Source organism: Chelonia mydas, chromosome 10 (assembly GCF_015237465.2).
Source record: "Chelonia mydas isolate rCheMyd1 chromosome 10, rCheMyd1.pri.v2, whole genome shotgun sequence".
Lineage (NCBI taxonomy): Eukaryota > Metazoa > Chordata > Testudines > Cheloniidae > Chelonia > Chelonia mydas.
Window position 1 is genome coordinate 8,873,668 of NC_051250.2, and position 27,282 is coordinate 8,900,949.

Here is a 27,282-nt window from a genome sequence, read left to right on the forward strand (position 1 = left end):
CGTGTTTGCAGGTAGAGTTATGAAACCAGCACAGCAGCATTGCAGGTTGGGAAACCTGCTTGTCTTCGAGCAGACTGGGTGGGGCTGTACGTGGCTGAGGCAGGCATGAGCAGAACCCCTCCCAGCCTTTCCCAGGCAAAAGCTGCTGCTGTTCTGGCAATGAAGGGTGCCAGGCAGCAGTGCAGCAATTGTTTGACACAGGAAGTGGTTATGAGGTGTGAAACAGACGCGGAGACAGCACTAGGAGACTCCCCCATGATATCTGCTACCTGGGGGAGAACTTAACAGTGACACTGACATCAATATATATGAGAAAGAAAGCAGCCGCTTGATTTACATGAAAAAGACACTTTATTTTCTGTTTCTTTTAAGCAATTTATGACCAGCATAGGTGCACTGTTTTAAAATTTAAAAAAGTCTTTAAAAAAAAAAACGCTTTAATTTCTTTGTACTTAATTTACCTCAGCTGACAACTCTCCCAAGTGCCTTTGAGCCCAGGCAGTTGTACCGTTGCCAGGGGAGATGTGTCTCTGCAAATATCAGTCGTCTTGATCTAAACTCAACATCTTACAGAAAAAGAAGCAAGCAGAATTGGAATAAGAGAGTGAGGCTGGCGGTGCTGCAAATGGCCTTTCCCCACAGGCTCTGTCACTTGATCTTGAGATCCTTCAGTGCGGACTCCAGGCTCTACAAGGAAAACAGCACAGATTTCTAACAAACACTTTTCTCTGAGCGTGTGAGAGCACAGTGAATGAATAAACACGTCTGGGCAGCCTGGCCATTGCAAATTCGGGGACTGGCTTGCTCGGCCAGAGTGCAAGCACAAGCCATGGAAATATGCCTGCTTCCTGCAGCAGACTCCTTGCCTCTCAACCAGCACCTCTCTAATGCAGGGCCCTCTGTACCCTCATCTTGTAAGCCTTGTCTACACATGCGAGATGTACTCCTTTATCTGTATTGCTAGAGTTAGTGTTGCAACACCACCCGCTACTGTGGACACAGTCATACCGGTATAACTGATTCCATATGGGAAGGGGACTAAGCCACGTTTCTGTAGAACATCTTTCTACCACTAAGGGTGTGATTTAGTGGGGACGCACCGAAACTGCAAAAACTGGATGTAGACCAGGGATTTCAAACTCGAATCACCACGAGGGCCACATGAGGACTAGTATGTTGGCCCAAGGGCCGCATCACTGACATCTTTTCATACATAGGTACAAAAGCCCCACCCCACCCCTTCCATGCGGCCCTGCCCCTGCCCTACCTCTTCCCAGCCCCCATTCCAACCCCTTCCCCAAATACCTGCCCCGCCTCCTCCCCTGTGTGTGCGGCTCTCCGCTCCTCCCCTCTGCCTTCTGGAAAGCGCTATGTGCTGCCAAACAGCTGTTTGGCGGCAGGAAGCACCTGGAGGTAGGCAGAGGAGCGGGGATGCAGCGTGCTGGGGGGAGGGGAGCTTGGTGGCCTGCAGGAAATAACTCTCAGAGGGGGCATGGGGAGTTTGGCGGCCGCAGGAAATAACCCCGCGTGCAGCGTGTTTGAGACCTCTGATGTAGACCATGGCCTGTATTTGTTTCATGCTGGGGGGGGGCATAGCTAGACATTGTGTCCATCTATGTAAAAATAGAGGCTAGCATGCATTTAGCATTCCCCAACCCCCCCACCCCCCCTCGCACCAAGAGGAGAAATCATGGCATGCTCTTCTGTGGTGCTTCGCATTTACAGCTCTCCGTTGCTCCAAAGGGCTGTTCAAGTCACCTGTCTGTCAGAGCCAGTTGGGTGTGTTCATTTCTTTTGCAGGATCCTCTAATCAGCAGGGCTAGTGTCATGTTCTAAATTTCCCTTTGATCAGGCTGAATTTTAAAAATACCGTCCCAGGAATATTCCTCACTAGCCTGGAGAACTATCTGGGTAGGTCAAATCATGGACAGAGTGTCCCCGCAGAATGTTACTAGCTGTGCTGGAATGGGTGGAGTCGCACCAGATGAGAGCCAGAGGCGAGGCGGCATTCATTCTGATGCATGTCTGATCCCATTCCAAGCAGCGTTTATTACACGACTCAATCGTTCGTGCTCATGTGAGAGTGGCTGTGATGGGCGCGGTGCCGGCGTGGAACACTCCCTCTGGCCTGTTGAATAGCTTTCAACAGAAGAAAAGATTGAAAAGCTGATCCATGTTGTGGGGTATGAAGGCGAGGAAATAGCCTCCTGTGACCATAGATCCTCCTGGAGCTAGCCAATGGCAGCAGAGAATGGCACATTGGCAGGGGCAATAACAATTAGTAGCTATATGCCTGCACCAGCAAACAGCTAGCGTTCAGTGCCATCAGCTCCTAGCACTGCTTTGGGGAACCACGCGGTGGCTTTGTGAGTCTGGATAGTGCAGTGTTAGGTAAAGGGTATGTGCTCTCAGTACCAGGACTGGCCTGCAAGCAGCGTTCGGTGCTGAGCCGTAGCTCCCAGGCATTTGGGTGTCACAGAACTGCAAATCAGTGGGATGCTGACATGAAATGGAACCTTTTGTTACAATATAACGTCTCCCAAGCACCTTCAAACAGAGAGAACCCAGCTTCCTTCTTGCTGTCTAGCCTTGTAATCAGGCAAAAAGCTTCTGAGCTAAGTCCTTCCGGGTAGTGTGAATTTTGTTACCTGCCGCTAATCAGCGGCCAAATGCTGCCAACAGGTGTAATAAAAGCAACTAGAAATCGCAATCAGGGCAGAGATTAGCTTTATAAACAGCCTAATAACTGTGGTTAAACAACACGCGGCTCCCGAAGAAGTAATTTGAAATGTCTGTGGAGGTTTCCCCTGCTCTTTGGGTCTTTCGTGCCAACAGTTTGAAAACAATCCCGCTAAATAAAAACGCTGCTTGTTTAAGGGCTCAGAGCTGGCCTGGGAGCAGTTAGGCCAACGCCAGGTGCGTTTGAGAATCCCACCCACAGTGACTGCAGAAGTACCACTACCCGGAGCCAGCAATGCGCTCGTGTAGAAGGGCTGCGGGGCCGCGTGTTGTTTTCTTTTGCAGCTGGCCGCAGTGCAGGCACGGACACTATTAGAACTGCGAGCAGGGCCTGGCCCTCAGGCTGTGATCTGAGGTGACCCAAGGAAGCCCCAAAACTTGCAAACGCCTCTCCGGTCCCTGCTGGGATTGTTTACCTTGATATCCCAGATGCTCAGCCCCCCGTCCATTCCTGTGGTGCAGAACTGGGAGCACTTGGCTTTGCCACCGGCAATCACGGAAATCTGGCTGGAGAGCAGAGACAGACACTGGAAAGTCATCTGGCATTTGGCTTCCCTGGCCTCGACATTTGATAGTCTTTCGAAGCTGGCGTGTTCGACTTAGGAGTTTATTAAGCTCTGGGGTTATTTTAACACCTACCACCTTTCCATGCCTGCCACAGGGGAAGGTTGGCTCCAACAGGAGAGCTTTGCCCAAATTTCTGTATCGTGCAACCCAACTCACCACCTTCAGTTGTGAAGGCCACCAGCAGGGGCTCTCCCAGCTAACAAGGCAAGTGAGCTCCAGCAAGGGGAGGCAGGTTGTCTTGGCAGAATGGCCAGGGAGATGCTCCTGCAGTGCAAGCCTCCGCTTTTGGCCTCCTGCAGTACAAGCCTCCGCTTTAGCCACTCCCATGCTATCGTGGTCAGAACTGAAGTGAGGAGGCAGCTCTGGAGTTTGGGTTTGGCAGGACTTAGCTCCATCCCTGACCCTGTCTCCAGGACTAACGTGCAGCAGGGTCTCCTGGTGCCCCACCCGCCACTTGCCTGATGCTGTTCTTGTGCAGTGTTTCCAGGATGACGTTGTTGGTCTCAGTGCTGGCTTTCTTATCCAGGTTCTGGAAGCGCTCGCGAGCGGTCAGGCCACGCTGGGAGCTCTGCTTGGGGACGTCCAGCTTCCCACCAAAGGTCAGCGAGCCCTGGCTCTCATCGTAGGTGAAGAGCATCGGGTAGCAGTCGTGGCCCTGGGGAAAGACCAACAGTGTGTTCTGCTCAATGCTGCCAGACACCAGAGCAGCCACTCAGCTTCCCAGTGCGAGCCACAGACTTACCGCGGCCACCAGGCTGTTCTCGGTAATGAAGGTGACAGCTAGGAGCGGCAGAGTCTCCACAGACAACGAGGCGACGCTAGGCGGGGAGAGGAAGCCAAGAGCGGTTAGCACCTCTGAGCAGCCTTCTGGCTTCACATCATATCCTCCTTGGACCCACCAGGGAACGTAACAGGCACCCCAGATTTCCTGAGCGCGAGCAGTGAGCCAGACTGCATCCAGGTTTAGCCGGCCCTTCCTCGGGCAGAGCCCATCCCGGTCTCCAGCACCACAGGGTGAGCAATGGAAAGGGGAGATAGAGGCGTGGTCCCCTCCTTGCCCTGGCAGCCTGGCAGGGCAAGATCGGGCTGGGTTGGTACGTGGCTGGGAGAGGGGCAGGAGATGGCGCTGGATGCAGTGTGTTGGATTCAGGCTTCGCATGCTGCCCTAGGCTATTTGCGAGTGTCCAGCTGCTGCCACTTTTTGCCCCCAGAGGTGGCTGCAGCACCAGCAGAGAAGCAAGAGAGGCTAGAACGGCAGATGGCTCAGCAATCAGCCCCGGCGCTAGCAACCCACCCTGCTCATTCCCAGACCTCTGACTACAGAGCCCCATGACCCCTGACAGTTGACCAGCACATGGGGCGGAGCCAGGCTTTCAGCCTCGGGTCTGAAATACCCAATCCCCAGCCGCTTCAGCTTCCAAGCTACCTGCAGCCAGCTCAGCCCTTCACCCGGCCTTAAATTGCAGTCCCAAGCTTGTAAACGGTGAGGTTCTCCCTGCTCTGTGCAGACAAGGGCTTCTCCCACGAGCTGGGGTTTGCCCCGCTGTGCGTCCAGCCGGCCCCACTGGAGATGCAGGTGTCCTGGCTGCAGCTGGCACATCCTGCTCAGTTAAAGAAAACAGTCCCACTTACGCTGTTTTCTTGTTGGCGTCCCAGAGGCAGACGGTGCTGTCGTGGCCGACCCACGCCACGCGGTTGCCGCTCTCAGCGAAGCAGATGCTGTGGACCCAGCCACAGCTGCTGCTCGACTCAAACATCAGCTCCCCAAAGGGCATCTTGGAGCCCCACGGTGTGGGGGACGGCCTCTCCTCCACTTCCTTAATGTAGGCCGAGAAAATCCTATGGGGAGCCGAAGCACAGATCTGGGCTGCTGGATGAATGGTGGCTACGGTGCTGGTAGCCTGAGAAGCAGCAGCGTCCAGCAGCCTGGGCCCTGGCTGAGGAGTTGGGCGACCAGGTTTGTAATCCTGGCTGGTGTGACCTTGAGCAAGTCCCTTGGCCCTCTCTGTGCCCCTGGGACGAATGGTGAGCTCCAGAGAAGAGCTGAGCATTGTTAGAACCCAGAAGGGGGAGTTTTCTCTCCCTCCCAGACAGGCCTCACTCATTCCTGATCCAGGCCCAGCTGTGTTAAGAAGGGCTACAGATGACGGAGCTTTTGCCAGGGAGCTGAGCCACATCACTAATGAGACACCCCTAGGCTGGGGAACAACAAATCGGAAGGTCCCTGATGGATGCCTAAGGCAGGCACTGACACCAAGATACCATCTGCTTTATCATCAGCCAGGGAGGCAATGCTGCCACATGGAGACTCCCCTCACACATCCCGGGTCCTGAACGACACTCCCAACCCTGGAGGGCCCAGTCCTGCCTAGATCTGGCAAACCCAACCTCTTGGCTGCTGCCTGGATCTTTATTTTAGTCCCATAATCGTCCCTTGTTACTCTCACACGAGAGGCTTTGCTGTTTGCCCAGTGGACGTTTCTGGTTCTGAAGAGCCAGCGATGGCCCTGAACTGCACAGCTAGGATCCAATCCAGGGTCAGGGCTTCCCCAAAGCTTGGGGTTCTCTGACCTAGGGCCCACTTCTAGTCAGAAATAAACAGGGGAGGAGGGTGACATCCGCTTTCCCTGAGGAAAGTGACGGGTCACAGCAAAGGGAGAGGCAGTTCTGTGCAAGCCCTAACCCCAGCGGGGTCATCATCCAAACCCCAACACGGCCCCATTTCTAACCTTGGAGCACCAAAGAGCATGTCAGTCCAGACAGGGCGAGGGTGCCCCACTAGAAAGCAGCCTTCCTGTTCCTTTCCAGAACCCCCTGTTCCTTACCATCCCCGGGGCTCAGTGTTTCCTCAAGAACTCTTAATTCACCTGCATTTGAAGTCACATGCGCCGGCAGCCAGCAGAACATTATTGGGGTGCCAGTCCAGGCTGAGGACGGTCGAGCGAATGGGCTTCTTGATGTGCTTGCAAACCCACCTAGGGCACAAGACAAGCAGGTAGCATGGTTCCTGACTCAGCGGCAGGGCAGAGGCGCCCTACCCCCTTGGAGCACGGTCCCCCAGGGCTCCAAAGGGCCAGGACTCACCAGTCGTTCTCCTGCTCGAAATAGCAGATGGAGATGACCCTGGAGCCACTGCCCACAGCAAACTTGTTCTCCTTGGGTGACCACTTCACGCAGCGGGCGGCGCGGTTGATCCTCAGGATAACCAGGGTGGGTTTCCAGACGTTGCCCTTCAGGGTCCACACATAGGCGTTCCGGTCCGTCCCACAGGTCACGATGCGGTTGCTATCGGGGGCCCAGTCGATGCCTGAAATGCAGAGAGCCGTGTGGGTAGGGCAGGGGCGGGGAATGCTGAGGGAGGGCAGCCTTTGCCGGAGGGCAGCCTAGATGATGTAATGGTTCCTTCTGGCCTGAAGATCTATGACTGTGCTCCCAAACTCCTTTCTCCCCAGCTCTTCGAGCCCCTCCCCAGTCACCACATTCACAGCTGGGCTTAAGGGGCCTCAGGGGCACGGGTGTTTGGGCCTGACCCAAAGCCCTGGCTCCATTGCCGGCATCAGTTTACTGCCCCCTGGAAAGCTGGCGAGACGAAACGAACAAAATGGCCAGCAGGGGGCACCCTTGCCCTTTCCTTCCCCCTCTGCTGCCAGCCTCCACTTCCAAAATTCCCCCCTCCCCCGCCCTGCCCTTTTCGCTCGTGCCATTTCACGTTCAGTGCCCCAGGCTGCCAAGCTGGATGTGGGGTTCCTGCTACAGAGCCACAACCTCCTAGAACGAGTCAGCTAGGCAGCCTGTCAAACGACAGATCTTTGGGGGTGGGAAGCTGCCAGCGTATTCATTTTGAGGCAGTAGGATCGATCCCCTCCCGAGAAGGCCTACCGGGGCAGGACAGCGCTGGATGCTGTTCCAGTTGGAGACTGTTGATGCCACTCCAAGCCTCTGTCTCTCCCCGTCCTTGCAGTGACAGGGTGTTGAGGTCCTGAACTCCAAGGTGCTGCCACCTGACAGTCCCTGCCCCAGATCAGCTTTAATGATGGCTTAAAGCCATCTCTCCTGTTAGCTGCAACTCCCCTCTCAATTTAAACCTTGGGGAGGTCCTTTCAGCTGCTTCTGCCCTCAGCTGGCTAACAGCAAAAGCTTAGATTTCCACTGTTCCTTTCACAAGATCCCGCACTGCTTAACAATTTATATAAATTCCTTCACTCACCCCTGAAATGCAGCCACCTCTGGGTGGAACATAGCAGCTGTTTGACAGCATACAGCAACACAACCGTTCAGTACAGGGAGTGAAGAATGAGACCAATGGGGAATTCAGCCAGTACATGAACTGTTGTGGAAAGTGCCCCGGGATCTTAATGACCCCGGGTCAGGATCTCCTCTGAAAGACAGCGCAGCGCCCCCTACCACCATGGTGGGACTCTGGGCTCAGTACTGACACGGGGAAGCGCACCACCTGCTGAGGCATACGCCACAATCTCCGGCAGCACGGCTGTGTGCCATGGATGCCTCCCGTCCAAGGGCTGGTCCAGCCCAACCCTGCTTAGTTAGCAAGATGACCAAGTACAGCCTGAGCGGTTCTGGCTGCAGCTGGGACAAGATCGCAAGGCCACCCGTCCCCCCCCCCCCCCCCCACTGCAGATACACACGCGTCCTTCTGAGCGCATTGCCGAGCAGGGAGCCCTCCCAGTCGCCGGGGATCTGTCTCCTCCAGCCCTGTCGCTCGCAGGCGGCTGTGTCTAGGGGCAGTGTTGCCTGGCTGCTCTCAGAGAAGGGGGACCCTTGGCCCAATGAGGCGTTGTCTCACCTGTCACCTGCCCGTTGTGCTCCTTCAGCTCATGGACCTTGTTCCACTTTTCCCCAGCTTTCTTGTAGATGTGGACCTCGTGGTTGTTGGGGCAGATGGCAAGCTCTGTGGAACAGTAACAGTGGTTACGTGACCAGCCGCCGGGGTGGGGTGGGGGGGCGGCAGGGGGCGCGAGGGGTTGAGTACTGCAGCTGGGTTCCAATGAAAAGCCGGATGTGCATGACTACGGCAAGTGGCTATTCAGGCCAAGCTCATGGTGAGAAAGGCCAGTCTCAAGCTTCAGGGTGTTCACTTATGGCCCGCAAGGGTCAGGCAGGAAAGCCTCTACCCTGACTAGTGCCGGGGGGCTGGGAGGTTGGCTAGGCAACAGCTGCCAGCTGCAGCCGGAGGCCGAATACCAGAGCCAATGGCTCAGTTGTACACTTCAAAGGGGCTTGCTCTGAGCAACCCCAGTCCCCAGCCGTTCCTCGTTCAACCTTCCACTGCTGGTACCTTCCCCAGGGCTGCCTGCTCTGTGATCCTGAGTCTGGAGCCGGAGCCCAGCTTGTAGCGTGGATACTGAGTTCGCTGTTGTGGGAAAGCTCCCGAAAGCCACATCCCCCTTGCCTTGTGACGAGGGGCTGGGGTGGGCGTCGCTGTGTACAGTAACAAAGAGAGGTGCTAGGAGAGAAACGTCGCACATGCTGGTGCATTGATGCCGACTCCGGGGGTGCTCCAGCCCTGGCACACCCACAGGGAAAATGATGGGTGCTCAGCACCCACTGGGAGCCCCTCTATCAGCTCCTCCCCCGCCCCTCAGCGCCTCCCACCCGCGGGCAGGCCCCACCGATCAGAGCCTCCCCTTCCCTCCCAGTGCCTCCTGCCCGCCGCGGATCAGCTGTTTCGCGGGGTGCAGGAAGCGAGGGGGAGGAGCGAGGACGGGGCGCGCTAGGGTTGGGGGGGGAACAGGGGCAGGAAGAGGTGCGGGGGGAGGGGGGTTGGAGGAAGGAGCAGATTGGGGGTGGAGCCTGGGGCGGAGCGGGAAAGTCGGCGCCTGCATGCTGGTGAACCTGGCACTAGCATGTGGTGGGCAGGGGCCTCTACGCAGGAAGGTGGAGGTTTTAAAAGGGACACGAAGAGGAGCCTGAGGCCTTGTTCAAGCATAGCTTAGATCTTTCCCGTTGCTAAGGCCCCAAGTATCTGAGGGCAGTAGCACAAGGGGAAGAGGCAGCTGGATGAAGCTAGGTGAGACCTAGTGCTGGAGGGGAGCAGCTGAATGTGGATTGTCCCCGCTCAGCGCCTCTGACCCAGCCCATCCATGCCCCAGTCTGCTACCACTGTGCAGCCCCCGGCGTTGATTTTCAGCTCCGAGTTAAACTGGCAAGCAGGAAGAAGGTTCCACCCACCACCAGAAGAGGCCCCGCCCACCACCAGAAGAGGCTCCGCCCACCTCGGGTGAGCCGTTCTGCTGGGAGGTTCCCTTTGGAATGCCAGCTGTCGAGGGGTGGCCCCCTGTGCCCACCCCATCCTGCCTACAGCCAGCCGCATGGCCCATTTCCCCCTGCCCCCTACAGAAAGTGCTTTTTGTTCTGGTGAGCCACTCCGTGCTCCCTGCAGCCCTTTTATACCCTCCACCCCGGGGCGCCACGGCTGGGGAGACAGTGTCACTCACCATGAATCGCCCTGGGGCTCTGCCAACAGGCCACAAAGGCAGCTCAGATTGTCTTGAAATGTATTTATCTGCGTTACTAACAGTAACGGTCTGTTCCCTCCAACCTCGATTCTGCCCACGGCTGCACCGTGGGGGCTGGGCCCCCTGGAACGCAGCACATATGGTGCGCCTGGCTCCAAGTAAACGGGGCTGCACGATCCTCTCTCTGAGCTGGCTGCACTGGGCTGAGCCTCCTCCTACATGACCCCAATCTCCTGCTAGGGAGACATGGAGTGGGAGCCTGCTGGAACATCTCCCAGATGTGTTCCCCACTTGCTCCTGGGCATTATCCCTCTGTACGAACTGCTTCAGAGACAGGACAAAAGCAAACTCTGGGATCCGCCCCACCACCACCACCAGACTTGCTGGGTGTTTGGAACTGGGACTTGGACTTTGCAAATGGCCCCCTCTCTCTGTTAGGGTCCCGGATTTGAAAACCCCTCTGCCGAGTTTAAGGCGCTCAGAACCTGGATGAACATTGTGTCTCTTCTTTCTGACAAACAGCATGACTAGTCATAGGCCCAGTCCAGTGTGTCATTGCACTTGGCAAAGCCATATGCGAGGGGTCTCCACAGACTGCACATCTGGGGGGAGCTGGTGGCTGGGGAGAACACGGGAAGCAGTCTTGTGAGCCAGCCCTGAAGGGAAGCCAGTGTGGCCAGCTCTGCACTCTGAGGCTGGGTCCTGGGAAAAGGGACCTTTACCAGTGCAGCATGTTCCATGCATACCATGGGCCAGTTCTGCTAACTCAGTTATATCAGCATAACCTGTTTTCACCCCCTGGTGCTAGGGCACATGGAGGAGACGGGATCTGTATACTTACGGGTTCTGTCCTTATTCCAGGAGTGGCAGCTGATTGGTTCAAGCACGAAGCTGTGGTAGGCCATGGCTTTTCAGCTGGAACGAAAGTGAAAAAGCACAGATGTAATAGCCAGGTTAAAAGACGGCCCTTGTCAGCTACATCTAAAGGAAATAGCCACCAAAGGATCAAGCCACTGTAAGGGCAGTAAACTGGAATCTGCTCACTGGTCACCCAATCATTGCCTGACTCGGCAGATTCATGGTGATTCTCACACTGGTGTTCAATGACAACTGAAACCAAAGGCCAGTTCCTCAGTTGGTGTAAATCTGCATAGCTCCATTGTCTTCAATTGGCTTTCATAGAACCATAGAAATGTAATGCTGGAAGGGACCCTGAGAGGTCATCTAGTCCGGCCCACTCCACTGAGGTAGGCCAAGTACACCTAGACCAACGCTGGCCAACCTGTTCTTAAAATCTCCAAGGACAGAGATCCCACAGTCCCCCTTGGAACTCTATTCCAGAGCGTAATTACCCTAACAGTCACATTTCCCTAATAGCTCATCTACATCTCCCTGGCTGCAGATTAAGCTGATGACTTCTTATCCTGCCTTCAGTGGAGATGAAGAACAATCAATGACAGTCCTCTTTACAACAGCGCTTCACATATTGGAAGCCTGTTACTAGGTTGCCCGTTAGTCTTCTTTTCTCAAGACTAAACGAACCAATTTTTTAAAATCTTTCTTGATAGGGCAGGTTGCCTAAACCTTTTGTCATTTGTGTTGCTCTTGTGAAAGTAGAATGCATTATATTGAAATTATAATTCATTAAAGAAACGCTACTTGAAGGGTTTGTTGAAATATAGTTGTCAGGAAGAGAAACATTAAGGAGTGTGAGACAATGGATCCTCAAGCTAATTAACTTAGAGCTCCTACTGAGCTAGGAGATTGGTAAACGTTAGTATGCAAATAAGATATGTATGTATATTTGTCAGTTTCTGCTTTCTTTTGTCTCTTATGTTAAATTGGCTTTGGCTTAGCTGTATAAATAAGTTATCTTGAGCCTCAGAGAGGGGCTCACATCTGGGTGCATTAGCAAAGCGCTTTGCTAATAAACAGAGTGGGCTGACAAATTATGTGAGTCCTGAATCTGACTTTGACAATTTGGAGGTTCCACTGAGATGGCAACCGTCTTCTCTGGGGCTGTGTGACTCCTGACTGTTCTTAGGACGGCCGTGGCAAGCCGGCACCTGGGCATTTGGTCCGAGCTGTCCTCCGCCAGAACGGAAGGGTGCATGACTACAGTGAAGTCTACGCCATCGAACCTGTTGGTTCCCACTCTGTTCTAGTAGGGATCCTGGGATTTGACATCAGGAATCTGGTCAGGTAATTATTTCTGTGTTTTGTCCGGACTGAGGACTGTCTTGTCTCTGTGTCTATCCGTCCTCCCTGTGGTGTGTTTGAGTCTGGGCGCCGTCTCCGTCTTGGGATCGGCTGACCAAAGGGTTCCTCTCCCCACGGTCTGAGTGAGTGAAATCTGCACAATCGCAGCCGCACCACGCCTTGGGTAAAACCCTTGGTGTGAAAGGAAGGGCGATTGAGGCAGTAGCCTGTGGGCTCCTTTTGTGTGTTGCACCGGGCATCGCTCTGACGAACCCGACTTTCCTTCTTGTGTGATTGGTGTGTAAAGTCCTCCTGTATGGGTAACCAGACGTCTAAGTCGGGACAGTTCCCTAAAGGAATACCGGCTCAGTTTATGTATTTTAGGAAGAGTCCGGACTCCTGTAAATTTCTGGAAAAATGGTCTAGGCTAAGGGGGTCAGGTAGAGTGGCTACTACCACCACTACGCTTCTGTCCCCAGAAGCCTTTACAGCTATTCTGAGGGAAAATGGGCCCTTTTCCCACAGAAATGGTCTATAAGGGACTGCTGCAGGCAGAGAGAGAATCTGATCAAAATTGTTTGACTATTGGGTAATGTAATCAAAATCACTAAAGGATGTAAGGGGTTTCTATTGGAACTTAACTTGGCTGCTCCTGGTTGTGTCTAGTTGTACAAGATGGAAGTATAATTGGGGTACAGTTGTGTAAAAGAGTAATCACAGTGCAAGGGATGTTAGGCAAAAGGGAATTTTGTGTGTATGTATAGTGCTAAAATCTGAAGCTGTGTCTCAGCTCTTACCTGAGAATAAACTTATAACTTGGTACAGCAGAGAAACTATTGCAAACATGGTCTGTTGCACAAGAGGGGAAACTGAGGTACACCACCTCATGAATTTCATAAATGATCAGTGAGTGGGGTAATTCACTAGCCTGACTATAGAACAGCCTGACTATAGAACAAAATAAGGACAGCCTGGAGGTAATTCTTCTGTTTTTCCTGCAATTAGCAAGGAAATTCGTAAAAGAAAGTGGTATTATTATGAAGCAATGATCTGTCCCCACCAGGGGGGTGGAAATTGTTTCTTTTGTTTTTAGACTCTACAAGCAAGCTGGCGCCAGCAGAAGAATAACTCAGAATACCATGGATCTATGTTTTGTGTTGTTTGTCTGTGGTGTTTGTCTTGTTACTGACAGGTTTCAGAGTAACAGCTGTGTTAGTCTGTATTCGCAAAAAGAAAAGGAGTACTTGTGGCACCTTAGAGACTAACCAATTTATTTGAGCATAAGCTTTCGTGAGCTACAGCTCACTTCATCGGATGCATCCGATGAAGTGAGCTGTAGCTCACGAAAGCTTATGCTCAAATAAATTGGTTAGTCTCTAAGGTGCCACAAGTACTCCTTTTCTTTTTGTCTTGTTACTAGCATTGTTGTGTTTTAATGAACAGAAAACCTCATGACATGGGTGGGGGATGGCTTCAAAAGGCTGACCTTGGGGGGGAAGATGTGTATGGGAATGGAAAAGGCTAACTCAGGAGAATCCCAAAATTCAGTGGCCACTGTTAGGATCTTGGGACAAAGACCGAGTAGACATCTTAAAAAACAAACTAAAACTAAATTGGCAAAAGGAGAGGTTGATTGTTTCATGCAGTGGTGGGAAGAGGCAAATCATAGGTGGACAGAATCAAAACTTGCCCCTCTCAAAGATTCTGGCTTCTATCCCACCAGATGCAACTCATTTTACTGTTGTAGATTTGTGCTCTGCTTTCTTTTCTGTCCTGGTTCACCCTGACTCCCAGTTCCTGTTTGCCTTTTCTTACAAGGGGCAACAGTACACATGGACCACACTGCCCCAGGGGTATACTGAAAGCCCCTCATATTTTTCCCAAGCATTAGCCCGAGACCTTGCTGACCTTGTTTTCCCGTCCAGGTCCACACTAGTCCAATATGTAGATGATCTGCTCCTCTGTTCCCCTTCATTGTCTGCCTCTGAAACTGACTCTTTAGTGCTCCTTACTGCCCTAGCAAATAAGGGTCACAAAGCTTCTCGCTCTAAACTACAACTCTGTCAAGCTTCTGTCACATACCTTGGCTTTCTCCTCTCCCAGGGTTCCTGCGCACTTTCTCCCACCCGCGTCCAAGCTATCCTTAACTTTCCCCGACCCCGCTCCCCACTCCAGGTCCGGAAGTTTTTAGGCATGGCTGGCTTTTGCAGACAATGGATTCCCCAATATGCCTCCCTTGCAAAACCTCTCCAGGAACTCACTCGGTTCTCTGTGCCTGACCCCATGCCGTGGCCCCCTGAGGCCAATTCTGCCTTTGTTTCCCTCAAACAGGGTTTGGCTTCTGCCCCTGCCTTAGGGCTGCCTGACTATTCTAAGCCTTTTACCCTTTTCTGCCACGAACAATCTGGGTGTGCACCTGGAGTTCTCATTCAGATGCACGGAGAAAAGAACCGCCCAGTGGCTTATTTCTCTGCCACTTTAGACCCTGTTGCCCAAGGCTTACCCCCCTGCCTGCGTGCTGTGGCTTCTGCAGCGCGCCTAGTCGAAATGTCTGATTCCCTTGTTCTCCGCTCTCCTCTTACCCTCCTGGTCCCTCACTGACCTCACCCTGCTCCAAGACTCTGCCCCAGAAACCGAGAGAGAATCCTGGGTTGCCCAGGGTTGCTCTCTACATCCCGATTCCTTTTGGCGCTCGCCTACTGGAACCTTTGTAGCCCCCTTTTCACTCTACCCATCTCTGGCCGCTCTGCTACACATGTTTCGCATGTCAGAAAGGAGGGGATGGTCTCTGCTGTAACAAAGACAGGATGGTGGGCCCCCCCATTTTAGCTCTTTTGCAGCCTGCCACTGTGCAGCCTGTACCATTTGCCAAAGCCATAATATTTACAGGTAAACCTGTAAAAGCGGCCCAGGGGTTCCGGGGCCTGCCTCAAGCACCGTTCTTGCACAAATGCCTAAGTGTCAACAATATGAATTTATATCGGTTACGGTATGTTTATTCTCCGGTTGGATTGAAGCCTTTCCTTGTCACAAGGCTGACTCACTGTCTGTTGCCAAATGTTTGTTAAATCATATTATGCCTGCCAAGGGAATTCCTGCTACTGTGTCCAGTGATCGGGGTACACATTTTACTGGACAACTTGTTCAACACCTGGACCATATATTGCATATCAAACACCTGCTGCACTGTCCCTACCACCCACAGAGTGCAGGTGCAGTTGAAAGACGAAAGGGTGTACTTAAAAATAAGCGTGCTAAAATTTGTGACTCTACAGGATTAAGCTGGCCAGTAGCCCTTATGGACATGAGATCCACTCCATCCCAAAGGCATAAATTAAGTCCCTTTGAAATTGTTATGGGACGCCCTATGCGAGCTACGACTACCATCACTCCCGTTCCAGATTTGAACTTGACTCACAGTGCGCTCCTTCAGTATTGCAAGGGACTAATGCAAGCTGTAAGTCACTTCCATTCACAGGTTCGAGCCGCCTGGCCCACGGAACCCACCTCCGACGCTTGCCACAACCTCGAGCCAGGTGGTTGGGTCTACGTACGGTGCCATCATCGAAAGCAGGCCTTGGAGCCCCGGTGGAAGGGTCCTCATCAGGTACTGCTTACCACACAGACGGCTGTTAAACTATCTGGCATCGCAGCATGGATACATGCTTCACAGTGTAAGAAGGCACCATCCCCAGAGAACCAATCATCACCTCAGGACAACGCAGAGTCAATTTTGACTCCAGAAGAAGACGCAGAGGAACAGTCTGCAATACCTTACAATCTATGCTCTCATAAGGGTTGCCAGAAGCAGACGACGAACAAAAAAAAGCAGTAGCGAGCCTAGCGCCTACTGCCTGGTGGGCGTAAAACCGTGACTGCGGTTCCCTCCGTTGAGGTTGTCAGAACCAGAAGAGCCTTGCCTCCAACATGCGCCTCTGCCTGTTCCTCGGCTGCTGGTATCTTACGGTCTGGGGAGACCATGATGACAATTCTTTTATCCAGCGGCAGGTGTGGATAGCTCAGACCCTTAATATTTCTAATTACTGGGTCTGCAGCCACATCCCAGCCCACTCTCAAACTGGTGTTCCTGTCCTGGCTATCCCACTCAAGTCCCCAGACCTCACTGGAGGGCCTCGTCCGTTTAACAAAATATGGAACAGCAGTGACACTTGGGAAGCGGTGGGAATAATTGCATCTAAATGGATAAGTGTGGTGGAGGGAAAAGGTCATTGGTTTTGGGTGTGTAATGGGACAGGGCTGGATCTGGGGAAAAGCCATTGCCTTCAGCATATTGTGGCCAATGGTGTATGGGATTATTCAAACAAAACTAAAAAGTGGCAGGCCGGGTATGGACATATGAATTTTTTTCTCAACCTGGGATCAAACAGAGAAATCACTCATGTTCCTCCTACAGTAACCTTAGTGAAAACAATACAATCTTTCAATGTCATGCACATAACACCACTCCTCGTAAGGAGAATTACCCTGTACCCTTTGGGGGATACTACTCCTCCTTTGCAAAACCTATATGACAAATGGGTGCAACCAACCCTTCCTGGCCTTAATAGGCCATCACTGGCTGTGTGGGACCAGAGCTTATACCGCACTACCAGATAATTGGTCAGGAATCTGTTATCCTGCCCGACTCTTCCCACAATTCTGAGTGCTAGGAACCTTCCTTTGAGAACGCCTCCGCAATTTCAGGCGAAAAAGAAGGGACTTAACAGATGCCCAATGGTATGTAAATAATGTAAGCCCCTTAACCTGGGAAGAGGCCATTGGCGGTTCCTTAATACCATTAGGGGGCGTAATACACCATGCAAAAAGGCTCCTAAGGTTACAAGCAGTAGTTGAAATAATGGCAAATGAAACCGGAGAAAGTTTAAGAGCCCTGGCCAAAGAAACAGGGGCAATCCGACAGATGGCCCTCCAAAACCGTCAGGCATTGGACATAGTGCTGGTGGCAAAAGGAGGGACTTGTGCTCTCACTGGAAAAGACTGCTGTGTGTATATACCAGACAACACCAATGAGGTAATAGATTGTGCTAGCCACTTAAAACAAATCGCATATCTTCCCCACAAAGAGCCAAGTTCTTTATGGAAGTGGCTAAGTAACCTTTTCAATTTCTCTGGCATAGGAAACTGGTTGTTTCAGGGAGCCCTAACTCTCCTGTTTGGAATCCTAATAATTTTTGTATGTTTTCAGTTACTTTCCTGTTGTATCCAAAATTGTGTCAGGCATGCTACACAGATAGCTGCCCCAAACCAGAGTGCTAATTTGATGATTTTAAATATCACTGATGAACAAAGAGATAAAGAACGATTGATATGTGGAACCCAGTCATTGTTGGTCATTGCGTAGCTTGACCAAAAGGAGGGATTGTGAAAGTAGAATGAATTATATTGAAATTATAATTCATTAAAGAAATGCTTGAAGGGTTTGTTGAAATGTAGTTGTCAGGAAGAGAAACATTAAGGAGTGTGAGACAATGGGTCCTCAAACTAATTAACTTAGAGCTCCTACTGAGCTAGGAGATTGGTAAACATTAGTATGCAAATAAGATATGTATGTATATTTGTCAATTTCTGCTTTCTTTTGTCTCTTATGTTAAATTGGCTTTGGCTTAGCTGTATAAATAAGTTATCTTGAGCCTTAGAGAGGGGCTCACATCTGGGTGCATTAGCAAAGCGCTTTGCTAATAAACAGCATGGTCTGACAAATTATGTGAGTCCTGAATCTGACTTTGACGCTCTCCTCTGGACTCTCTCCAGTTTGTTCACATCTTTCCGAAAGCATGATGCCCACAATTGGACACAGTACGACAGCTCCTTTTCAGGAGCACTCCTGCCTCGCCAGTTATTCCCCATTTTATATTTGTGCATTTTATTTTTACTTCTGAACTGTAGTACTTTGCACTTATCTCTGTTGAATTTCAGATTTGATTTCAGACCAGTTCCACTAATCATGACCTGTGTAGTTGTTTGGGCCACTAGGAACTAGGATGAGGACCCACCAATTCATTGTTAACCTAAGGCTGGATTTGAACCTACATTTCCAACCGATGAAAAGCCAGTAAGTCACACACTCCTCTCTCTTTGGCCAGCCCTTTCTGGTCAGTAGCCCCAAGCATTTCTTAAGACAGTCTGATTCTCACAAGTCAGCGCTGGAATGCATTACTAATTTAGTCTGGTAAATTACTCCCCTTATGCCTTTGGCTTTGGTGGAGGGAGATTCGTCGTGCAAAATGAGAAGAGACTAGGCTAGGGCCTCATGGTCCATCCCACAGAATGGACCCGGCACTCTCGCAATGATATTACCATCCAGTCGAGCCTTATTGCTGGAAGCACACAGCGAGGCCTCCCCCAGTTCCCTTTGCAAGTCTCCCTGGAATGGCCCTTTGGCAGCAACCTATCGCAGTCAGGGCATTTAAAGGAAGCAAAAAGGTCCTGATAACCTTAAAAAACAGGAAGCTGGCTCAGAATGTTAAGGGACTTTCTAATCACTCATGAACCTTCTTGGCGCTGGTTCCTGCTCCAGAAGCAAACAGACTCAGCACATAAGCACGTGCTGGGGTTTTACAGGAGGGGATTGGAGCAGGCTAAACACAAAAAGAAAAGGAGTACTTGTGGCACCTTAGAGACTAACCAGTTTATTTGAGCATGAGCTTTCGTGAGCTACAGCTCACTTCATCGGATGCATAGCATATCGTGGAAACTGCAGAAGACATTATATACACACAGAGACCATGAAACAAAACTTCCTCCCACCCCACTCTCCTGCTGGTGACAGCTTATCTAAAGTGATCATCAAGTAGAGCCATTTCCAGCACAAATCCAGGTTTTCTCACCCTTCCCCCCCCCCCCCCCCCCCACACACATACAAACTCACTCTCCTGCTGGTAATAGCCCATCCCTCTTTGAAACCTCTCTTTATAATGCGCATGATAATCAAGGTGGGTCATTTCCAGCACTAATCCAGGTTTTCTCACCCCCCCCACACACACACCCCCCTCCAAAAACCACACACACAAACTCACTCTCCTGCTGGCAATAGCTCATCTTACAATGTGCACAGCAATAATCCAAGTTTAACCAGAACGTCTTGGGGGGGGTTTGTAGGAAAAAAAACAAGGGGAGACAGGCTACCTTGCATAATGACTTAGCCACTCCCAGTCTCTATTCAAGCCCAAATTAATAGTATCCAATTTGCAAATGAATTCCAATTCAGCAGCTAAACACAAAGTCGCTTGTGATCTCAATCCGTTTTTGTGGCTAGTCTGATGCTCTCATAGAAATCAGCTGTATTGTTATTACTTTTTTGCATTGTGGTAGCCCCTAGGGGCCGCAATCAGGGCAGTGCATTGCTCCTAGCTGTGCAGACACGTACCTAGGACAGTCCCTGCCCCAAAGCTCGCAGTGTAGGGTGGATAAAGTCAAGATGCAACAAGTGGAAGGAGATAAAAAGGGGGAGGATGCGGTGACAGTCAAACGGACGCATTAGGCAGGATTTCTGGTTTCTGCAATGTCTATAAACATCAGGGAAGCTCTCAGCATTTGGGGCAGAGGAGATAAGAATTGGGCAGAAAAGCCAGGACCAAAAACACTTGGAACAGCTCCATCCAAATGGACACATTTGTTCTTGGTTTATAGCTACACACGGTTTATGGGAAAGTCTGCTGTACTGATGCGGAGGTGCAGGAAATCATTCTGTTCCATGGCCTCTTAATCCAGGTGACTGGCACATAACTATCTGTCAGCAGATCATATCAGTAGTGCCATTCAGTCCACTTCACATGGATGGTCCTGACTGGCCCCTTAATGAAGGGGAGGTGACCTATCTGGTGCTGATTCACATGCACCAAGCCCAGAATTGGGGTTCCTTGCAGATGAATGAAGTGCAAAATTCTTCAAGTTCGTAGTGTCAGAGAGGAACTGCTGCTTGCCTTGCCAGCCTCCCTTCTTCCTGGCCAGGACCGTCAGTGTGATCTCAGAGAGCCACTAACCTCCATCAGCTGGAGCACAGAGCAGCTGGCTGTGCTAACCCCTCCCCATCCTTGGGCCTTAGACCCCTCCTTCACATGCCTGTCACATTCCTCAGATGCCCCAGCTGCGAGCAGCAGCGGGCCTGGGAATTAAGTGCACTGGGAACAGCCTGCCCCATCTGGGAGTCCTCCTGGACGCCTCCGTGCTGAGGAGACTGTCTGTGGCTGGGAATCTTCTCTTTCCCATGGCTCAGGTTTCTTCCTGACTTTCGCCCTCAAAGCCACAAGCAGTTGGACACGGTCACCTACTGGGGGCCGTGTCCCCACTAAGTCTCCATGGGGGCAGGGGGTGAATTCAGTGCTGGGTTGACTGCCCTAGAGAGGCCAGTCCTCCATTTATTTATAGAAGGAGGACAGTCGGGCAGCTTCAGACCTAGTGCAAATCTCCCCTAACGTTGCCCCAGCCCAGACGAGATCAGACACCTGGAGGGAATGGTACCAAGACAGGGAGCATCAAGCCACTCACAGCCAAGGAACAAATGGCAGCGGAGAAGAGTTTTCTGTCACTATCAACCGTGATTAGATTCAAGCTGGCGCCCGAGTGGTGAAATGCTCCGTGTCCCCATCCCCTGAGCCAGGCAGTCCCCCATGGATCGCCTTCCAGTTCACTATTCCCAATCACTGGTGCTAGAATCATGTGATCCATTCCCACCAACACCGCCCTGAACGGAGCAGAGGGCTGTACCAGTTACCCCCGGCTGCCCTATAAGGATGCATTTTATGGCTAGATTGGAGGCATTCCAGTATTAAAGAGGCTGACCTCAGATCAAATGTTTGTCATGCTGAATCAGACCAGTGGCCCATCTAGCCTGGCTTCCTGCCTCCAGCTGGGTCCACTGCAGGATGTTGCAAAAGAAGGAACCATTGTCTGGCTGCTGGGAGGTGCCTCTCTGAGATGCAGTCAGCCAAGTCAGACCTGGTAGCTCTTGTAGATGTGCTTGTTCGAGCTTTGTCTAATGGTTGGCGTTGCCCACGCAACACACGGCGTCGTTCCGTCTGCAGTCACTATGCTGCGTGCTTTAGTCCAGCTTCCGATTTAGTCAATACAAATGCCACCGGTTTTATTCTGGCTCATGCTCAGCTGTTGCGCTGAACATCCCAAAACACAGCAGAGGCTGTGGCTAAAAGGCTCAGGGGCCAGCACGCATGTGCCTCGAGATGCTTCCATACCGAAATCAACCAAGATCAAAATTCTCTTAGCAAAATCAACCATGATCGTCTTAACAAGTTGCTCCCAAGTCAGAGAACCTTTTAAATGAGAAGTCATCCTCTTCTTCTGGAAACTATCTTGCCGACACTGTATAACAGTGTGCAATCTCTCAGCCTACTTGGTTGCTTCATTTTAGTTGCCTCACTTTGGTTCCTCTGTGAGTTCCTTCCTCTTTAGAAACATCTCAACTCTTATGGTTAAAACGTTCCTTTCTCTTCGCCTCTCCTCAGCAATCAATCTACATTTTTATTAAGAGCAAGCTGGCTGTTCAACCCCAGTGTAGATCATGAGTAATATCTTCCACTAGCTTAGCTCACCGCTGGCTTTTGCCAGTGTACAGAATTCATAATGAAAGAACCACTGTTCTGCTTCTTGAAATACTCAGTGTTGGAGTGGGAGGAGTTATTTTTACAGTTGTTGTTTTTTTTTTAATTAACCTACCCTTGACTTTTAAACAGGCCTCGGCCAACTCTATGGAAGGAACCGGAACCATCGGATAAGGAACAGACTCCGGTTTGCTGAGCTGGGCTGCACTCAGAGGTAATTTGAACCTAGAAGTCAATTTGATGAGGAGTCCTCAGAAATTGCCACGGTTCTCTGCGCCAGCCTTGGACGGGACAGACAGGATGTTAATTGCAGCGTTTGCTGCTTGTTATTATTGGAGGCAAAAAAGCATTGCCCACTTTCTGGCAGCTGTGAATGCTAAGGAGGGGGGAACGTCTCTAATAACAGATTCCAGCCTCCCTGTGAAGAGCAAGAGAAACAGGACCCCACACACAGGAATTAGCAAAACCCAATGCCTAGTGGTTTGAGTCCCAGCAAAGCTCAGATCCACAGCACATAATGTGCCATCTACCCATGCTTCAAACAGCTGTGACACCCAGCCACACCCTCCAAGGAATTGCTCATGAGAATATCTGGAGATGGTGGAGGACATAGGACTTACTACAGCGGATCAAACCAATGATCCTACTAACCCTGTTGCAAGCAGTCCTGCAGGCTGGATGATTTTCACACAGCTGTAAAACCCGTAATAAATCTAAGTGCCAAATGCCGGCTGTGACAGATCTGGCAGTTTCCTGCACTGTCCTTCACAAACCTCATTGAATTAAGCTTAAGTAGCTTTGGAGGCCATTGTATTAAAAATGCAAAGGTTCTGTATTATTGCGGGATTGTACGTATCATCTGCAAGGGGGAAACGTGACCAGCGTCAACCCTGGGCAGTGTTATGAGCATCAAAGGACTATGCTATAATCCCATCAAAGTGTCAATGAGGTTACACCTGGGATTCGTTTGACCCAATGAGAACCAGACAGACCCTAGATTTCAGTGATCACCACGCAGTGCTGCCGCTGTCCTGAAACCTGCCGCAGCTCATCCCATTTGCACTGCTGCCGTGAGATGCACAGGAAGCAAGCAGGCTTCTGCGCTGGGTGCTTAAGGAGGCCGGTCTGAATAAAACTGGCTGCAAATAGGGGCCTGGGCCCAGCTCCTCAAAGGTATTTAGGTGCCTAACTCCCATTGAAAGCAGGGCATTTTTGAGGAGCTGGTCCTGGCTGCTAATGTTAGGGAAAGCTTGGAGCAGAAAACGTGAAGTTGCTAACCAGAACTAAGCAGCTGACCTTGCTTCAGGAGAGATGGGTTTGGGGGAAGGGTGCATTTATTGCGTCTCTGTCATTTTTAACAGTGAGCTGCAAAGGAGAAAAGGGGAGTTGTGTCCCCGTTCCCTTCTTTTTGATGCATCAAGACAGCCTGAAAGGTTTAAAATAATATCAGGAGGGGGGAAGTTTTGTTTAATTTTGCCTTGGGAATATCCAGTTCTGCCTTCCCGCTTTTGCAGGAGGACTCGTTGGCTGCCTTCCTCACCCTCCCTCGAAGGCGCTGGAGGCTGCATGGTTAAAAATAGAGACGCTTTGCTGCCAGCTGCCTGCACCCAAGCGTTTTAAGCAATCTGAATAATAATCACTTCCCCTCCGAGGTTAGGTTTCACTTGCCTGGCATCTGATTTCACAGCCCCACTATTTGTTTTCCGGGCAGACTATACAAGAGCTGAAGTTGTAATGCAAGGACAAAGCGGGACAGAGGTTAATAAGACAAGCTTTTTGGGCTCCTTTATGCACAATAAAGAACCAAAAAAGGGTCCGGAAAAATTCCCCCCCCTTTGCTCGTCACCTTTCATTCTATACTAACATCCACTCCAACAGCCGGTCCCATTCACCTCCTGAATCTGCTGGCTGCACATCGCCGCCCTGGAACGATCAGACACCTGCTCTCTCAAGTAAAACAAAGGCAAGTTTGAGGATCTTTGTCTGCCTGAGACAGATGAGTTGATCCCCAGCGCTGATATGGCTTAGAATTAGATAACTTCCTCTCGTTTCACTCCTTTTCTGCCCAGGCTCAAGGCCTCACCAATGAAGACAAAGGCTGGGGGAAGTAACTGAATGTTTGATCCAGAGCTGGGCAATTTCTCTTCCCCCGCCCCAAGCTAAGGAAGTTGCTCACAAGGAAGGGCCTTGATTGCAAATGTTGTGGGGAGTGCTGAATTAGGTCAGAAACGGGCAAAATGCTGGATCAGCCTCTCTGCTGTGACTGCCTCCCTTAGTGAAAAACGCTGAGCAGGAAATTGTATTTAGCACATGCAGCTTAATATAGTCATCCTCCCCGCCCCCGCCCTGAGCCAGGCGGGTCATCCGTGTTAACCCCTGCCCCGCTGGACGGTCAATCAGGGGGGCTCTATTGCTAGACTAGGCAAAATCAGTGTTCCCTTGGGAGTCCAGCAATGCTCCTCTGGCCCTTTCCAGGGGGAGGTGGCGCTAGGCAAGCTAACATCCTCTGCACTAAGGTGACCAGCCAGCAAGTGTGAAGGATCAGGACAGGAGGTGGGTAGTAACAGACACCTACATCAGACAAAGCCCCAAATATCGGGACTCTCCCTATACAGTCGGGACGTCTGATCACCCTGCTCTGCACAGGGGTTAAGTTTGCATCTCCACTGTCCTGCTTCAGCCTGGGGAGAGAGAGACCCAGAGCAGGGATGGGAGCAAGTCAGGCCACTGTCCCAGCCCCTATTACTGACAGTGCCCTCGGGCCTCAACGGTCAATCCCATCAACTTCAGCAACAGCTGCAGGGAGGGGGAGGCCCCTGCTTTCTACCCATCCGCTCCCTAAATTGTGGGGGTGGGCGCTCTGCTCTCTCCTTTCCTCCTCTCCAGCCAATCCGGCGGGGTGACACTGTGTGACTCAGGGGCCTGCGACCCATCGATTTCCCCTGGGATTCAGGCTTGGCCTTGTCACTGTGGCGAAGTGCCCCCCCCCCCAGGAGAGGGAGCCAGCGGCAGCCCATTGCTGAGGGTGACAACGGCTCCTCGCCAGGGTTTTCTCTTCCTTCTTCCAAATGCACCGATTTCACTGACGGTGCCTTCCCCCCGCCCCAGGCGGCCAGAGATCACCAGAGCCGAGGCAGTTCCTCTCCGATAGACTGGGAGGAGCTATCTGTCTGCCTGCTGCTGCGAGGTCTCTGCCCCGCGAGCAAAGCCTGATGGTTTCGGCGATAAGCCCCGAATCCAAGAACGGAGCATCCAGCAGATCAGCGCCCCGTTTGGAGCTCCCAGGAGGGCACTTCCCTCTTCGCTTGCCCGCGCGGTGACGCAGGAATCTGCGCAGGATCTGTCCCTTTGGCTGGGAAGAGAGCACCCCTAGCCAGTTCGAGGCATAAGTGCCAAGAGCCACCTTCTCCTCGAGTGTCAGTGTCAAGGCTAGAGGGGGGAAATCAAGGAGGGGAAGGCGCGGAGGCCCTGACTCTCCTCTCACTCCCACCGGTGTAACGCAGAAGTAACTCTCCCGAAGGGAGCCGTGTAAGCGAGGGGAGAGTCAGACCCAGCGGGCATGCAGAGGGGATCCCTGGGGAGGGATCTGGGAACAGCAGCAGGGCTAACGGGGCTGTGGTCCAGCACACCGTTTCCATTAATTTCTGCGGTCTCCCCGCTCAGGGATCTGTTCCAAATCCGTGGAGCTTTCAGGCCTCCGAGGGGGGGAAAAATGCTACAATGGAAAAGAAACATTTAAGAAAGAGAGAAAAAAAAAAGCCAACAGCTCTTTGGCCCTATTGATTCAAAGGGGAAGGGGACATTCATTCCAGTCCCAGCGCCGTTCTCGTAGCTCGGGATCTGTTCTGCTCAAGTAAAAGGAACAAAGATTTTTCTTTTGGTGGCACACTCCGGGGTTAAACACACAGCCAGTAACTCCGCTAGGAGAAGAGAACGAGCCTCCTGTTCCCGTGGTAAAAGAGAAGACACTCCGGCTAACTTACCGAGAAGAGAAGCTGAGGAAAGCAGGGTGAAAATCTCTCTCTCCAAAGCGGGTTCGCTAGTTCATGGACTCTGGACAGTCGACACGAACAGCCGCTGAGCCAGCCCCGAATGAAAGGCAGGAGTTGAGTTCTCGCTCTGAAGTAGCCTGACTTCCCTTTTCCTCTCTGAGAAATGTAACCACTTCCTTGCGTGGGCGGGTGGGGACTGCAGAAAGCTGCACAGGCTGCCTCCAGCTGAAGCAGCCGCCGCAGCAGGCTTGGGTTGTCTGCCCCAGCCCTGGCTCAGGGCTCCAGGCCTGGGTGCAGGGCTCCGGGGCCAACACCTGGAAGTGCCGGGGCCTGGAAAGAGCTTCCTTCGCAGCAGCTCGGCAGATGCCCTTGGGGCTCAGGGGAGTGCGGCTGTGCTCAGCGATCCACGTTCGCATCTGGCCCAGAAACCTGGCAGATTCGAGGTGCCTGGGCTCGAGAGGAGCCTTGGCTGTGAAAGGCCAAAGGGAAGGGGCAGAGACAGGTGACTGCAACAGGGAAAGTTCCTGCTCTGCTCCCCAGTTTGACAGTTTCATAGCTGGAAGGGACAGGCTGGTGGCCCAATCCTGGACTTCCTGATGCCCGGGAGTAACAGCATTTACACCTTTCAGAGTAGCAGCCGTGTTAGTCTGTATTCGCAAAAAGAAAAGGAGTACCTGTGGCACCTTAGAGACTAACCAATTTATTTGAGCATAAGCATTTACACCTGAGATCAGCAGGGCAGTTACTCGCAGAAGCACGTGCAGGATCAGACCCAAAGCATCCTCATTAATGACAGAGAATAGCCACCCTCTTTTTCTTCTGAGCAAAATATTTACTGCTCTCCCTGTTCTGGCAAGCCAGCCCAGGGTATCCCAGTGGAGTCTGATGCTATGGCCCTATTTATGGCTTTCCAATGCTGGCAGGTTGGAGAGAGGAAGGACGGGTCAAAATGCCCCTAACAGCTTCCCAGCATGGCACGGTGACACGGGTTTCATGGTGGGCTCAGTCGGGCTAGCAGAGCCCAACTCCCCCACACTCCCAGGAGTAACCGCAGGGAGATCAATGGGGCGACGCCACAGAACAGCTGGTGCATGAGATCGGAATCCGGCCCTTGGAGGGCAATGCTGCGCCAGCTCGTCGCAGCGTTAAAGGGGAGCTGCAACGTCTGCTAACCCAAGTCGATGTTATGATTCAGGATCCTGAGCAGATTGTGGGGCAGATTGATCCCTGGGCCAGTTCAGAGCCTGGCACGGGGACAGAGAGGAGATGGCTTGCACCTCGGCAAGCCCCGCAGTGCTGGGGCCCAGTGCAGCCCTGCAGTGCTAGTTAGGGCAGCACTGAGCATCCCTGACTTCCAGTCCAGCTGCTACAACCCTACAGACCTGGTGGCCCCTTTGGGGAAGGAGCAGGCCCTGGGCCTGCTCTGGAACAGCCCCATGCTGGAGGGTGAGGTGTTCTCTAGTTCCTTGTGCTCTCTTGATGGCCCCTGTGGGCCAGTGTCGCTGGCAGAACACGGCCACGGTGAAGGAGGGAATCCCCCCTCCCTCTATATAAAAAACATCTTAAAAGCAAAGTAATTGAGAACTATGTCCTCTGGCTCCCACTTGCCAAGACCTCCACCCTCTGAGTGTGCCAGGAACACAGCCCTCACACAGCTTTAGACAGCGACAGCGCCAACCCAGGGACGCCTGGGCTTAGCTTTTCAGTTCTCCTCTAGATTTGGAGCGTGGG

The 27,282-nt window shown here is 52.0% G+C and overlaps 1 protein-coding gene across 1 annotated transcript; it reads right to left on the minus strand.

Annotated features, from left to right (window-relative positions):
- Positions 1–332: 332 nt before the first annotated feature.
- On the minus strand, positions 333–25,703 carry ARPC1B (actin related protein 2/3 complex subunit 1B). The gene is made up of 10 exons (XM_037911332.2): positions 25,543–25,703; positions 10,624–10,697; positions 8,111–8,215; positions 6,391–6,613; positions 6,174–6,281; positions 4,939–5,145; positions 4,049–4,124; positions 3,765–3,961; positions 3,156–3,246; positions 333–687 (listed from the first exon to the last, which is right to left on the minus strand). Exons 2-10 carry the CDS (start codon positions 10,685–10,687, stop codon positions 649–651), a joined length of 1,110 nt encoding a protein of 369 aa, XP_037767260.1. The 5' UTR covers positions 10,688–10,697; positions 25,543–25,703; the 3' UTR covers positions 333–648.
- Between the last annotated feature and the right edge of the window lie 1,579 nt (positions 25,704–27,282).

Excerpts from the sequence above, each read along its gene's own strand:
- ARPC1B (XM_037911332.2), bottom strand. The coding sequence starts at position 10,687 with ATGGCCTACCACAGCTTCGTGCTTGAACCAATCAGCTGCCACTCCTGG. Across the intron at positions 6,614-8,110 it reads GCACAACGGGCAGGTGACAG|GCATCGACTGGGCCCCCGAT; the intron begins GTGAGACAACGC and ends TCTGCATTTCAG. Across the intron at positions 3,962-4,048 it reads AGAACAGCCTGGTGGCCGCG|GGCCACGACTGCTACCCGAT; the intron begins GTAAGTCTGTGG and ends GTCTTTCCCCAG.